This window comes from Micropterus dolomieu, linkage group LG12 (assembly GCF_021292245.1).
Source record: "Micropterus dolomieu isolate WLL.071019.BEF.003 ecotype Adirondacks linkage group LG12, ASM2129224v1, whole genome shotgun sequence".
In the NCBI taxonomy this organism is placed as follows: domain Eukaryota; kingdom Metazoa; phylum Chordata; class Actinopteri; order Centrarchiformes; family Centrarchidae; genus Micropterus; species Micropterus dolomieu.
The window spans coordinates 16,186,963-16,202,144 of record NC_060161.1 but is presented as its reverse complement, the minus strand read 5'-3'; the positions used below and the strand labels follow the sequence as shown (position 1 = coordinate 16,202,144).

General features: G+C 39.8%; 1 protein-coding gene across 1 annotated transcript in view; it reads right to left on the bottom strand.

Moving 5' to 3' along the window:
- The window catches only part of LOC123981170 (collagen alpha-1(XXV) chain), a 147,617-nt gene that overhangs the window by 57,307 nt on the left and 75,128 nt on the right, over nt 1-15,182 (bottom strand). The window contains exons 3-4 of the mRNA XM_046065869.1: nt 7,505-7,549; nt 3,667-3,674 (exon numbers count right to left, since the gene is read on the bottom strand). Coding sequence (XP_045921825.1) covers nt 3,667-3,674; nt 7,505-7,549 — 53 coding nt within the window. The remainder of the gene's footprint in view (nt 1-3,666; nt 3,675-7,504; nt 7,550-15,182) is intronic.

Sequence of the window (15,182 nt, the reverse complement as noted above, 5' to 3'; positions counted from 1 at the left end):
GGGGGGGGGGGCATTTAAAGCAGCTTTTCCTGGCATTAAAAGCCACATTTTCTCTGCGCAAAACCTAAGCAAATTTCTGACCCACAAAATTCCTGTCGTGGATATAAAACGTTGAACACAGGACAATGTTCCAGTTGGAAAAGTATTTCTTTCACTTCTTCTGTTCATTCAATTAGGACGACATTGTGGCAGCTCTACATTTCTCATCATTTGATGTTATGAGTTGGAGGAAAATTCCTCTCAAAAAGTTGTTGAGCATCACATTCACACTGTACTAATTCTCCTACCATGCTATGGCAGAGACAGTCAGTTTCCCTTGACTATTCATCCTGCTCAGCCAGCCAAAGTGCACTATTGACTGCTTCAAATCACTCTGAATAAACCTCACAGTTGGCCCGGGCCCTGCCTCTCATCATTTTCTGACAGACAAGTGCTTTTGACGGGCAGGACATGAGCGGAGGACTGACATCTAAAAGGTCAAACTCTTAATGTTGTCGCATCCAGTGACAGTATGCCTCCTCGGGCCCCCACTGCCCTTATGAGCCCAAATCAACATTGTCATGTCAGATAGATCTACTTGCAGCTCTCGGTGGGCCTCTTCAGTACCAAAGCCTTCTGTGCATCTATGCTCTCTGCTCTGATATGAAACTGTTAATGTGAATTTTCTGTTTCAAACTCACAACACGCAACACAGCAAAAACTGTAAACGAACATCAGGGCATGCAGGGCCTCCTTCAACTCTTCCTAGAGTCGCACTAAACTGGTACCTTCTCCACTTCCATAGGGCAGAAGTGATCAAAGTCTGTCTGGAATATGTTTTATTAACAGCTGTGGTGCAGAACAGATGAAGGATGAAAGGTTGAGGGCGGCTGGGCTCGTCTGCCTCACCCCCACATTGCCTCTAATCCCTGTAACGCAGCTGCATAATTCATACGCTGTGACAGATCATCCTCAACCTGCATCGCTGGAACCTCAGCTGATGAAGCAGGGAGGTGGAAACTGCTTGTCAAATGCAGATACAGACGAGACCAGCTTGATTTACCTCATTGCTAACATGACTGAACTCTTGCAAGGGCTCGTGTGCTGCACTATAACTGGCCATGCAGCAGACTCCAGTGTGGTGCAGAGGCATGCTTAGCGGGCTGAAAGTGGTTTGATATTTCGAACATTGTATCATTTTCAAATATTTCCCCTTCCTTCTAACCAGATTTCAAAGCATGCTAGTTTCTTTCTCCGTCTGTATAATTTTAATTTAGTATGGCATACAGTCTGTGCTAAAAAAGTGCACTCGGCGGGCAGTGTTAGTGGGTACTCGAGTGCAGCCTCAGGGATTGTGTTTTATGCTTGATTGGTGCTAAATGGTGTGCACACACAGTGGTGGGTGACAGGGGTTGATGTTTTGACACGGACCGCCCTTGAAGAGCCACAGAACGATGAGGGAAGAAGATGAAAAAAAATGGAAAGCGAAGACATGATCATTTTTGCCCCAACTTTTATGTACAGTACTCTGCTTTCAGTGGCAAGAAGAGACAAAATAGTCTTCTTGTAAATGTTGCAAAGAGTTGAAAATCACATCGACCCGTTTCCGTAACATGTCTCCCTTAATATTTTTCCAATCTGTCTGGAGGACAAGGAAGAGATCTCCAACTAGACGTCACTTGACAACATGCTCCTTGATCCCATGTGAAATTGAAACAAAAGCAGTGCGGAAAAGAGGAAATGAAAACAAAGCTAATCACTTTTCCATGTCTAAACGCCGATAGGGGATAGGGGATCTCTCCTGATGAGTTTTGATTGACGAGACCTGTTATCTTTCTGTCTCTGCACCATCAGGTCCCTGTCCTTTCATCAGCGGCTGAATAGGAACAAGTCACAGAAATCTGTAATAGCTTCAGCAGCGGTTGGTTTGTTTGGCTCTGAGGGCTGTGTACAATTTACACAGTGTTCCCAGAGTTATGGAGGGAGCTGCTGAATATTCATAGCGACGTGTCCGCTGCCATCCCCCGGGTGGGCATACCAAATGAGAAACAACATGAGATCACTTACTATTACCTATTTTTTTAAGAAACTGGCACGGGACTTTTTTATTTCAGAAACAGATTTGGTGACCATTGGGTGAGTCATTGTCAGATCATCGCATTTTTTGAAGACCTATCTGTTTTTAGAAATGCAGTCAGTCACCCAGACTTGAGTGTTTTTTGTCTGCACTGTAAATTATAGTCTTTTTTTGTGGTTTAGTCATAGGGTTTAGTGCAGTATGGGTTCTGCTAAAACCTGGTTGCTTGCCTGTACCTAAAACTAGCACCCCTAACACTTTTAGCACATTCTGCTACCTAGAATGACTTCATCAGAGTGATTTGCTGACCACAACTGGAACATTGTCAGGTTCTTACTGTTTGTGCACTGGATTTACAATGTCACAAGGAGACAATTCCAAAGGAACAATCCCAAAAGTACAGTCATCCTATACATTTACTGGAAAATCCAACATTTCAGAGACAGCACTTCTCAGGCTTCAGTCAGCTCTTGAGACATCTTGCAGTAGTGATTTTATTTGTCAGATGTAAGGCCTGGCGAGGGAGGCTGAGAAGTGAGACCACCTGCACTTAGTTACGTCGCAGAACCCCAGGAGCGAGCGTCTGAGAAGGCTCTGAGGATTAACTTACAACTTTTACGGCTCAGTCGGCACACACTATTATACCTATTCAATCACACTTGCCTCTGGACTATAAATAATTTTAGCAGAGCACACACATACAGTGCCCGCTTGACCCGGTTATACAGTGAACTGTCACAAACCCTGGTGCTTATGTATGTGTGGGTTTGTCTTCATCTTTGGGGAAAAGTTTTCCATCTGTTAAGGGGAGTGAATCTGTGATCACCCGGCAGTGTAATGAGGTGAGAGAAAGTGTTCGGGTGCGGGGAGCTGGCAGGGATGGAGCCTGGTAGCAAGAATATTACAAACCAGACAGCCCAAATGACAGGGAAAAGGGTCCCCATTAGGGGAAGGCAGGGATGAAGAGATTATTTTAATAACAGAGTCAGACTGTGAGGTACAACTGAGATTTCTGGTAGCAAATTTGTCATAATCAGATGTATTTTACATCAATTGTAAGAACAGTTTTATACTTTTTTTATTTTATTTGCTCTAAAGCTTTTAATATATTCACTGTTTCATTTTTTTTTTTGCATACTTATGAATGGAAATATGCTTTTTGGCTTTCTTGCAGAGAATGTCTGTATACCAAATCAGCAGCTCAACTTAGTTTAGCATAAAGAGTAGAAGGCAGACCTGTCCAAAGGTGATGAAATTCACCTACTTTGGATAGAGCCAGGCGAGCTGTTTTCCCCCTCTTTCCCATTTTAATACTAAGCTAAGCTAACCACCTGCTGGTTGTAGCTTCATGTATGGCATACAGACATGAGAGCGGATTGATCGTCTCATCTAACTCTCAACAAGAAAGAAAATAATTGTATTTCCCAAAACTTTCTTATCTTTTAATGAGACCTTACGGTTTTATACCAATATATCCCTTTCATGTAAATTTGTTCTTGACTTTAAACAGTGAATAAAAATTGCATGACATGCAGTCATGTTTTACTGTTGGAGTTTTTACCTTCACGTGGCTATCACAGTTGGAGAAGATGTGAAGCAGGCATACTTACAGGAGGTCCTGAAAGAGAAAGGAAAAAATACTTGGTTAGTGTGTTTTCAATCAGCGCTCAAACAGACTCAGATCATCAATGTTCCACTAAAACCACATATCCAAATAACCAAGATGGGAAATCAGACTCTTGCTGAGAATTATTTCCTTAGGAAGGAGCAGCTCATAAAGATGCATCTCTTCCGTGATGCATTCATTGGCTTCGCAGAATAGGCAGAAATTCTACTTCGCTATAAGCAACCTGTATTTCTATGAGATAGAATGACAAGCATTGTGCCGTTCATATCTATTTTCCATTCACTTTGGTCCAACAATGGCCACCAGGCGTAGTGCTCGCATTTTACCTTTGTAAGTGGCTCTAATTTCACTACTACAAGGGGTTGTGCGCTTGTTAAAAAATACTCCCACGTTTTTGTGAGGTGACACTCGTCTTTTTTCCCCAATTACTGCTGCTCAAAGGACCGTGTGCCAACGCACTTCAGGGCTCTCCAGAACCCTGCAAATCATTTTAAGTCTTTAGGTTCTTATTAAAAAAAGGTACCCAGCTGCTTTAACCCTGAAAAAATAAGGATTTTGCTTCTTTACAAGTCCTATGTCCTTGAACTGTTCTTCTTCATGACCAGGGGAAAGTGCAAATTGCTCCAGCAGCTGGAGCATTTAAGGAGCTGTGTATTTGAGGCTCGCTGGGCTGCACTTCTGTAGCATTGTTTTATGGATCGTTGAGTTACAGTAGACCACTTAGCTTTTAATAAACCTGCTCCACTGTGTATTTTTTGATGTTTCCCACTGTGCTCAGTGGCTCAGTACAAAGTTTTCAACTAGCAATTATGGAAAAATCAAAGAAATAATGTGATAAAAATGTGGAATATGCTGCAAAGCGCGTAATAGTAACCTCAAAGGTAGAAGCCTTCTAATTCTTAAATTTGATGGCCTTAATTATACCAAAACATTACTTGCTGGACTATAATATGCTAAATGAAATAGTCTGTGACATAATTATCCACCCTCAAAGCTCCAGCTTCATACAGTCACTCAGACTGAGTTTCACTTTCTGTTCTCACACTGGCACCTGTAGTTAGTCACCAGAGAATGTAAAGGTTTCTGAACAAGTACTGTATTTGAGTATGCTCACATGATTGTGGAAGTTGTTGGAAGTGTTGTTGGAAGTGCTCTAAAATGACACAAAGGTTGTAGAGAAGCTGTCGTGGGGCATTTAAAGTAACTTTTTTTTTTCAAGAAGAGTCAGGCATGTGTTGCAAAGAAAGAGCTGCTGTTCTTCACACTTGACACAGATGCACCAATGTGAGGTTAAATTGCTCATCCGGCACAATTTGAGCATCAATTCGTAGTCTTGTGGAGGCAGGCGCATGTCTACAAAAGTACTTATTATTCACATAAGGAAAATATGGGAGGAACCTTATAACACTTTCCAGCATTGACCACCTGCTAGAACAGTTTGAGAGTGTGGCATTCACTGCTACTTTTTCATCCTGAACTGTCACGCCACACTTTTCCTTTCCATATGTTACCGGCAAACAAACAAGAGATCCTGATGAAGTATCCCATTCAGTTTTAATGCATAGGTAAATATCACTGTGTCTTTTTCCTATTTGTTCTCTCTGTCAGTTGCTGCCAAGTCTGGGCAAAAGCTTCCCCTCGCCTTTGTAGATGAGTAAACTGCAAAACATCTCACCATGAATTTGTGGGAAACTTGCTGCGGCTTAGTTACTTTTGGTTAAGGCGGATCATGAATTAAATATGCTTCCCTTCAACATCCACCAGTGTTGGGGACTTAAAAGAGGGAAATTGGATTTGCAGAAGGCTTACAGTGCAGAATGCAGCACGCCTGTGCCTGTCAAGGACTGAATTTTTCAGTCGTATAAACAATGTCTCCTAAATGTTTCTAGTTTCTCCTCCTGTGGAACGGGCACACAGAGTTTGACACTGGGCTCCAATAATGCAGCATAGTGCAATCATATTTATTTGTTTTGAATGTCTGTGTGAGTTTCACACAGAATATTGGCTCTACTTTTTTTTCTCTCCCAAAACATATCCAAACAGTAAATGTAGCAGAAATAACCGAGCTATAATTGCATGCAAATATGCAGAGCATTTCATTTTAATTGCCAACATTTAGAATGACATTCTCTGTGCAAGGACTTCTAAAGCGCTGCTTTTGTAAAGCCATTTAAAAGTCCGGAATGCTTTCATGAAAGCTGCACATAACCAGTGAACATGCAAATAAAAGTCTTGTGTAAACACTGCTTAACATGTCATAGTTCATGGCATTAATAAAACAGTCTCTGTGGCAGGTGAGGCCCTACTGCAGGTAGACAAACTTGAGCTGAATCTGCCTGATTTTACAACATATTCCAGCCTATTCACTACTGGGATTTGGGCTACTGTACAGAATGGTAAGGTGCCGTATTGTCCACCTTTAATAGACCACTGTGCCACTCCAGTCCAGGCATTGTGAGTGGGTATGATTGGATGCTTGTTTCCAATTGATTTGTCAAGAGGAAGCCATTCACATTTTCTCTGGCTGAGCAGAAAGAGAAAAAAAACTGTCTTTGCACAATGGTGCCATTTGAAATACGCTGGCACGGTGGATGTTTATTGGAAAGTTAAGCACTCCATAAACAAAGGCTGGCGGTATTTCAGATGTGCAGCCTACCAGAACATTGCACTGTCGTCTATCTGTCATTTGATTTCTCGTTTTTTTTTTCCATCTCCCTTGGCTTTAAACTCATACACTAGATTACGAAATTAGAAAAAAAGGGAAAGGCAGAGAGCCACGCCACATTGATCCACAGCTCAAAATGCAGAACATGGCCACAACGGGATTCTAAATGAATTTGGAAAAATCAAAAAAATAAAGGCGGTAATAGCATCTTTGATACTCAAATAACAGATCTCGACTGATCATGATTGATTCCTATGACTTGAAAAAAAGGCTGGATTTGGTTGTAAAACCAGCAGCGTTTTTTCTCTCCTCACAGACAGTGTTTGTTTCTCAGGCTGTGAAACCAAACCGCTCCCTTATTACTCAACCTCACTTAAAATTGGGACCTTGCTTTGCCCTGTCTCTCTAATTTCTTTTTACAAGGGCAGCACTTTTGTTCCAAAGCGTTGCCTGCGCTCTGCTGCACTGCATTCCCTCAACACAGGAACGCCACCAAACTCCAGAGCCCATTATCACTTTCACTATCAGGTGAACAGAGTGTGGATGCAGCTCCCTGCCAAGTACATGTTCTTGCTGTGAATTCAATTTGTGGCGACACTTTCCATCTGTGGGAGTGTCGCTGCACAACATGTCCTTTTCTTAGATGCCGAAGCCTCGGCTCGGCCAACTTTGTTGAGTCAGCTCAAAGAGTGTGGGAGGAGGGAGGGGACATTAGAGTTCAGAACGCATTATGCCAACTTGTTGCTGAATCTGTGGAGGCTAACATGTGTGGGCTATTATGTATACTGAAGCAGAGGTACATTATGCCTAGGGTCAGCATGTGAGGGTTAGAGTGTCTCAAAACTTGCAGATGTCATTCTTCAACACGCTCGTCCATCACTTTTACTCTCTCAAACTGCACCGTCTCCCAGCCACTGTGAATATCTAGTGTTTCTATAGCAACTGAAGCTGAAACAATCCAAGTGAACACTGAAACCACCAGGCCACAAATTACACATCTATAACCTATTTTGGCCTCCAAAGATATACAGTGTACTTTTACATGATTGTAAGTGCAGGATGATTTGCTGATGTCCTACTGAATTATTCCTTGAACTGTTTCTGGATTGAGACGTCAGTGATCTTTGGCCACACAAACACACACAAATGTACATACCAGGTTCTCCATTGCGGCCTCTTCTTCCCCGCTTTCCCGGAGGTCCTGCAAAAAAAGAAGAATTCAATACATTTTAGTCAGTAATTTGATTGTCTTTTTGTTTGTATAAGTTTCATATTCTCACAGTCAAACCACCCTACAGCAGGATGAGGAAGAGACACTGAAAATCATTACTAGTGGACTACAAATAACTCAGAATCTCAAGGTTCATAAGTATTTAGGCTCTGTTTATACATAAGCTGAGGTGGACAATGGAAACACACACTATCTTGCCACAAAAGTGTGCTCCATTCTGACATCCCTGTTTCTTTTTCCTTTTTTTTTTTCTTTGTTTTTCCTTTCAGCACGGATGCCCTGGTTTTTAATTTGTTTATCTAGTCAGTGTTTTCCTGTTTGCCATTTTCCTGTCAACACTATCAATCTGCTAAAGCTCAGGTGGAGGAGTAAAACAATTACACGCTTTGTAAGGTTTTACTTGTTGAAGACCTGGCTGGGTTGTGTTGTCCGCAGGTAGTCCTCAGTTTGGAAATTGGGAGCATCTCTCCCAAAATGACCTCTTCCACCCAGCAATACATGTAGTCTTTTCAGCAAGTTGACAACTGGAAACAAATTTTCAGGCATACCTGTTTGCATTCTGCCCCCCCAAAAAGTGTGTGCATTCACAATTTAGTCAAGAAGGTAAAGCTATGTCTTTTAGACTAGCTGGAAATTAAAAGCTGAGCTTTTGCTCTCCACATTTGAGGAGGACTTGTCAACTTGCAATGGAATGGATAATATCGAGGAAGGAAAATTCCACTCAACATTAAAGGAGCTGTCAGGATTAAAACAACTGGAAGTCAATGTAACAAAGAGGAACAATTTTCCCTGTCTGGTTCTGCATCACAGAAAATATCCAGATCCAATTTCAGGCAGTAACAATACTTTGAAGAGTTATTATGCAAATCATTTTGAAAACTCTTTTGACCCCCAGACCAGCAAAGAATATTATTTTGTTGTCATGTCAGAGGTTCAAGATAATTACAGTAATAAAAGGGTTGGTGAAAGTTTTTGAATAGACCACACAGCTCAACATTAATTGGTGTTAAAAGTTGCCCCATGTGATGACTTGGTGACACAGGGCTTTTGTCAGCTGCTAAAAAAAGGACTCAAAATACAAATCTAAATAACCTAATCTAAACCTTTTTCATTCTGTACTTGTCAGCCGTCCTGTACTCTGAATACATCTCTCAATAAGTAAGAAATAAAGGTAACAAAGTAAAGGGCAAAACAGAAAGAACAATGCCTTTTTTAAACAGTGGTTGGCTGATTTAGGACACTCCAGATGTGTTAGCTGGGTGCAAAATGCAGGATTATGTTACACACGTTTTTGTATGATGCTTAGTCCTCAATTTGATCCCGCTGTTTGGCTCCACTTCGGCCTGCAACTCTGCTCCTTTTGGACGGTTTCCAGGATAATGTCAGGCGCTGCCAGCAAAGGGTCCAGGCACAGTTTAAAGTATGTAACCACAGGTGGAGTTTGACTCTCACTTTACTATGGTTCCCATCAACCCTGGTTTCTCCATAGGTTTGTTTTTTAAGGCTTTAGAAGAAACAGAAGGGGTTTTACTGCACTTGGCAGTCGCTTCATTATTATTGCTCACTTTGAAATGACACTTGACACCTCGGAGAGGAATATTTTGTGCACAATATGACATCCTCCTGATTTCGGAGGTATATTTTTGACAGCGGCTGAGAAAACACTCCCCACATGAGAGCTGGTGGTCCAGACAAAATACCCTACATTATTTTCAGATAGCATCATGATTCATAATATTCATGACAATATTTTTCATTCTGATTATAGCATGTAAGGAGAGATTCCCATTCAGGCCAACTGTACCAGTAACAGTAAGACTTTGTAGAAAGTATGCCAACAAAAACATTATAACATTTCAGTTTATGAAACACAAGCGAAAGAATAACCAGTCAAAAAAGGGTTTTCAGATGTTTCTTAATCAATTAAGACTAAAAAGTGAAGTATTGTATGGCCTCTGGTCATAAACGAAAGTAATGGGACTCAAACTGGGTTCTGAAGTGCTGAGAGATCTTGAGCTGCCTGTCAAGGCGAAACGTTGTATTGGCCTGCTATTTTTCCACAGCATCCCAAGTACGGTTATGGAACAGTGGCTTTAGAAAAAAATGTGGCAGGGAATTTCATGATGAGGGTCAACAACTATGAACAATCTGTTGAAACCTTTTCAACCCTTTCAACAGCTTTTGAGTCTGAACGTGAAATAAATCAAAGTGAACTTGATGTTCATTCAAATGTTTGGTCAGACAACATTTTTGGTCAGACATAACAAAATGGACCCTGTGGTGTTGTGTATTGTGTTTTTACATTGTGTTATTTGGTGGCTTTTGTATTTTGGAAAGTAAGCAGCAGAAAGGCACTTTGCAATGTAGAACCAGAGAGAAAAGGCATCACTAAGTGCTGTTTGGCTTCCTTTTTAGCCACACTGATGATGTGAAACCTTGCACATACATTTATGGTCCCCAGAGGATGATTCCAACTGACTTTGGTGATCCCATGACATTTCCTCTATCTCTACCATGAGGTTTACATTAGTGGTTTGGGGTGAAATTGGATTAATTGTTAAAAACCTTGGACCCCCTCAGGGTGAACTGCAAGAACTTTGATGAACTCCCTCAAACCTGTAAAACTAATAACATTCCCATCGTCATCTAATTAGCAAATGTTAGCATGCTAACAGACTCATTAGCAGATAGCATGGCTGTAGATTCTTGGTTTAAAAACAGATATGTGGCAACTCAAATTTAACTATGGTATAAATACTAATGTAATATGTGTAATAATTACATAAAGAGACTGTCTACATAGTCACATCTTAAAAGTTCAACAATGTCACCAACTGACACAAGATGCTGAACCACAACATTTCAAGCTTTCAGAAAAGTTGAGGCACTGCTCAAACACAATGAACCATATAACTTCTCAAATGTCACCATTGTATCTATTGATATGATGGTAATAAATAGTGACGTGAATGGCACCAAGTTAGCTGTAAGAGCAGCATAAAACCATCAGCACAGTACTTTCATTTTCTGCTTTTTCAAGAACTGTTAAACACTATGATGTTTTTTTTTTTTTTTTTATAATGCCACAGAATGTTTTTGTCCAAAATACTGATAGTAGTAGTCATTTGAATGCCATTTGACAGAAAGGAATCCCAGATAATTGGCAGTATTGTGAAACATGCTGTTTTTAAGCAGTGGCTGTATTGCTTTTGAATACTTCTGCTTACAGTATGTTGTTCATTACAACATTATTTAGTAATGTTATTTAAGTTACGCATGCTTGGCATAATACACTTCTTGTTTATACTTCATGCATTTCAGACAAAATTGCATTTTATCACTACCCAACGTCCATAAAATATTGATTGGCCCAGAATAGCTGACAGAGCTGCACCTCTGCTCTATTTCTCATTTCCCTCCAAATCAATCAATTTTAAGTGAACCAGCCCAGGCCTGACTCATTTACAATACCAGCATTGTTTCAGAGCTGATATACATAATCAGACCACTCAATGCTTCTCTCGCAACGTTATACAGCAATTCCACAGAATAAAAGTTATGCCAAAATAAGCAAACTGGGTACCAGCTCCAACTTCCAAAGTAAATCAGGTTTGAAGAGAACTGGCTTTAAACTTCTCAGCAATCCCAACTTCACCTTTCTGGGTAAAGTGAATATATTCAGATGCTTTCCGCAGGTGAGATTTATAATCATATTGTTTGTATTGCCCCGTGTTAAAATGTCATCAGTTAAAAATTTAAATGAGCTAATTGTACCTTTGTTTTTTGTTGATAGTTTTGTTGATAGTCAAATATGTTAATGGCGTATGCTACCGGACACAGCGTTGCACCATTGCAACTAAACTTAAAATGTCACACTTAAAACACAAGAAGCTTAACTTTCTAATGACTTAGCAACAAACACCTGCGTATTGAGATCACCTTTGTGCCAAACAAAGAAGGATTTCATGTTTGAATCACTGCACTTTTTCCACAGTTTTAAAACTATTTTCCCTTGCTGTCATGCTATATTGTAAACAACTAGTCAATTTCATGGATACCAAAAGTGCCCCATGCTGACCTTACTGTTTACATATGAGTCACAAAATACATTGTCCAGCATGAATGTTTGGGAGAAATGTCATAGCAGCAAAATACTTCCAATGCCAATGTTTTCAGAGACATTTGGTTCAGTTATGGTTAATTTTAGCGTAGACATGCCCCACCGTCCCCAGGCCAAAACTGTCTTTGAATGAGTTGGTTCTTAAAATGTTCTGCAGGCACTTTCGAGAAGGTCTACGTGACCAATTTGCTTTTGTGCTTTCAAGTCCCAGTTTGAAACATATGACAGTGGTTTTGTCATGATTGTCTGCTTCCATCATGAAATAAAATTAATGTCTGCTTCACTTTTAAGTGTTGGTAAAAGTTCAGTATCTCTGGAAAATCATTTAAAACATTCTAAAAATGTCTGTGATCAATTCCATTACTGTCTGTCAATATCAGAACTAAATAGCAACGACATATACAGTATAATGGGCCATCTCAAGGTGGCTCTCAACTAGGTTCAGAACTTGGAGCTTTGGTTGACAGAGATGTTCATAATATTTCTCAATAAAAAATATGATGATCAATGTCTTTACAAGCATTCCAAGGATTTAGAAAGATTTAGTCAAAACAGACTTTAATATAGTCCATTTAATCCCACAACATGGATGGATGAGTTTATAAAACCTGGCAACGCTTGGGTATCCAGGTCAACGGAACTAAAGCTGCACAAAAGCTGGCTTTCTACCGTACAATCATTTGTTACTTTACAAGTACATTCTTGTGGAAACGTCTGGCAAGGAGGACAACAATTCTGATCCAAGATCCTTATTACTATGCATGATGATGAATAAATCAATACATAAAATGCTAATTCATGGAACACTGGGCCCACTGTCCAAGGGAAAAAATGGAAATTGAACCACAATTTTGCAATCAGCCTCATCTGTGAATGTCACTGCTCTCTTCATCTTCAAGGGGATGTGTAATATTGTGAAAATATGAATTGTGAACTCTAACAGCTACTACAGAGATCCTCTCTGGCACAACAAGCTTGGAATATGTGGACTTTTTCAATAGAATTAAGTAGAGAAAACACACTCCTCATTTTATCTATTATTTATAGCTAACTATTTCAATCATTTATCACTTTTAAATAACTATTTGACATTTGTATCCATTAACCTTTTGCTATCTATTTCAACCATTTTATCAATCACTTTTAGCTATGTGTTTTAACGTCTCTGCTGCGTTGCTAGTTTTCATGTCCTCTCAATACATGGTGTTCAGGCGTTACAGCTGAGACAAGTTTTCACTTTGTTTCCACGTAGCCCCAAACAACTGCAGACCCTGGGTACACTACACAGTAGTTTATTATCCTCTGTATGCACAAAAAAGGTGTGTTGTCAATTTAGTACATGTACAGTTTATTGAACTAAACTAAGTACTGACCACTGGAGGGTTAAGGATAACACAGCCAACAGATAGGAGAACGATGAGATGAAGATCTGGACTGTGTCTCCACCAGCCTCAAACTCTTCTTGAAGTCATTGGTCTCCTCTTGAGTATTGTTAAGAGAAATGGGAACGTCCCCTTGAACTAGTGACCCACCTAACTGCCTCCGGAAAGGAAGCCCTTGTCGTACTCCAACTGACCTTCTTAACTACTTTTACTAATCCCTTAACTTCCTCAAACTCTGCCAATTTAAGAGAGGTGAAGAGACAGAAAGCAGAACAAAGAGTTTCTTCTCAAATAACAAGTTTTCAGACCCATGAAACTCATGAACTCCAGGACCTTAAATGCTGGTACTTAAATTACCATATCGCTTTGACTGATGGACTCTTGTTGGTCTAAAGTTTGTTCACTTAACCCTATTGAGCTGCATGTGCTTATTTGCCATACGAAAGGCATACACTCTATTTAATGGCTGTCACCACTTTGAAAGAGGTCAACTGAAGGTTGTCTAAATTCTTACAGAAGCACCCAAAACATGATCTGACACGTAACACAAATGTTATTTTTTTCCAAATGCAAACATGAAATATATGGATGTTTGCGATTCACTTAAAGCCAGCTTCACATTGTGTCAATGGAAGTTCAACTGGAAACTAGAGGTACATTTTCACATTCCTGCAATCTGATACAAGGAGCAGACTACAGCATGGTTAGCATGTAATGTTTAGCCATTTCAAGAGAGCAACCCTATTATCAACCTTGTTTAACTGCCTTCAAATAGGATCCATGCTGTTTGGATTATTTTTCTTGCAATCCAAACATAAATTGCGGATTGTAATACAGACTGTTTACTATATATAGCTTGTTAACCTGTTCAAGAGTGATAAAGATACTAGCCTATAGTGTTGACTTCTTTATGTTATAACAGAATATAGAGGGGTTTTGGCAACACAATATAAACACCAAATTCTGCAGAAGAATCCGGGGACCTATTTAAATTTTCCCAAGACCCACATTTGAATCCCAACCTCACCTAGAAAAACAGTGTTCTGAAGGATATTTCACATTATTCCCTGATTCTGTGGCATATATCTTCATTATCTTTATTTCCAACTACACTTAACTCCAACGCAACCATTTCCTGAATAAATATTCTGATTATAGCCATTTCCTAAATAAGTCTTCGCAATTATATTTAATTTGTTGCCCAGAAAATAGACCATTGTGTCTGATTTTTACATTTACTCATTGTACTCTTTAAGTGCATTTATTTTGTCACCACGTAATATCTTGTACAGTATCCTCAATCAATAGTGCGCACACACACACACACACACACACACACACACACACACATACACACACACACTGCATCTACCCAGTTTAAATGGTGATTTTCTGTTTTATGAATAAAATGTAGCAACTTTCTTAAAGAACATCTTTGTATTTCCCTGTAAGAAATGAATTGTTATATGCAGATCGGCATGTGTTTACATTGCTATTCAAGAGAGTATGATTAGTTAGATGAAAATTTACAGTTTGATTTATACAACAGCCGTAAAGCAAGACATCTCGCTGATTAGGGGGCTGAATTAAATCTAACAAACAGTCATGAGGGGTAATGAACAGTGACGCCTGCTCCACAAAGTCTAATGAAATTCAGTTCTGCAGTTTTCAATTACAAGGCATCACGAAAACAGAGAGTTCTGATATACTCAAGAGTCCATGCCAGTGTTGTTATCATTATGAGTCCAAACTAATTCACAGCACCAACAGGACACTTGTTAATGTCAGATAGTCCCAAGACATCACCCAACAGGAATCTAGAACTAATTACATGAAGCGGCATTCATCACGACGCAGAGAGCAGCAACTGATTAAAAAAAATAAATTAATGATGCATACACTTTGTGTGAGCGTCTCTGTGTGTACACCCAGTAGTGGTCAGAAGATGTTACCAATCTGAAATGAATTCATTTATCCACCCATCCCTGATGAATATGGCAATTTTGTGCCTGTGTGTGTTGGTTGGGTCCTGCGCTGTGTTTGTCCAGATGCCAGTTATCAGTTCATTAAACCACAAGTCAATCCATTAGGATGCAAGGAT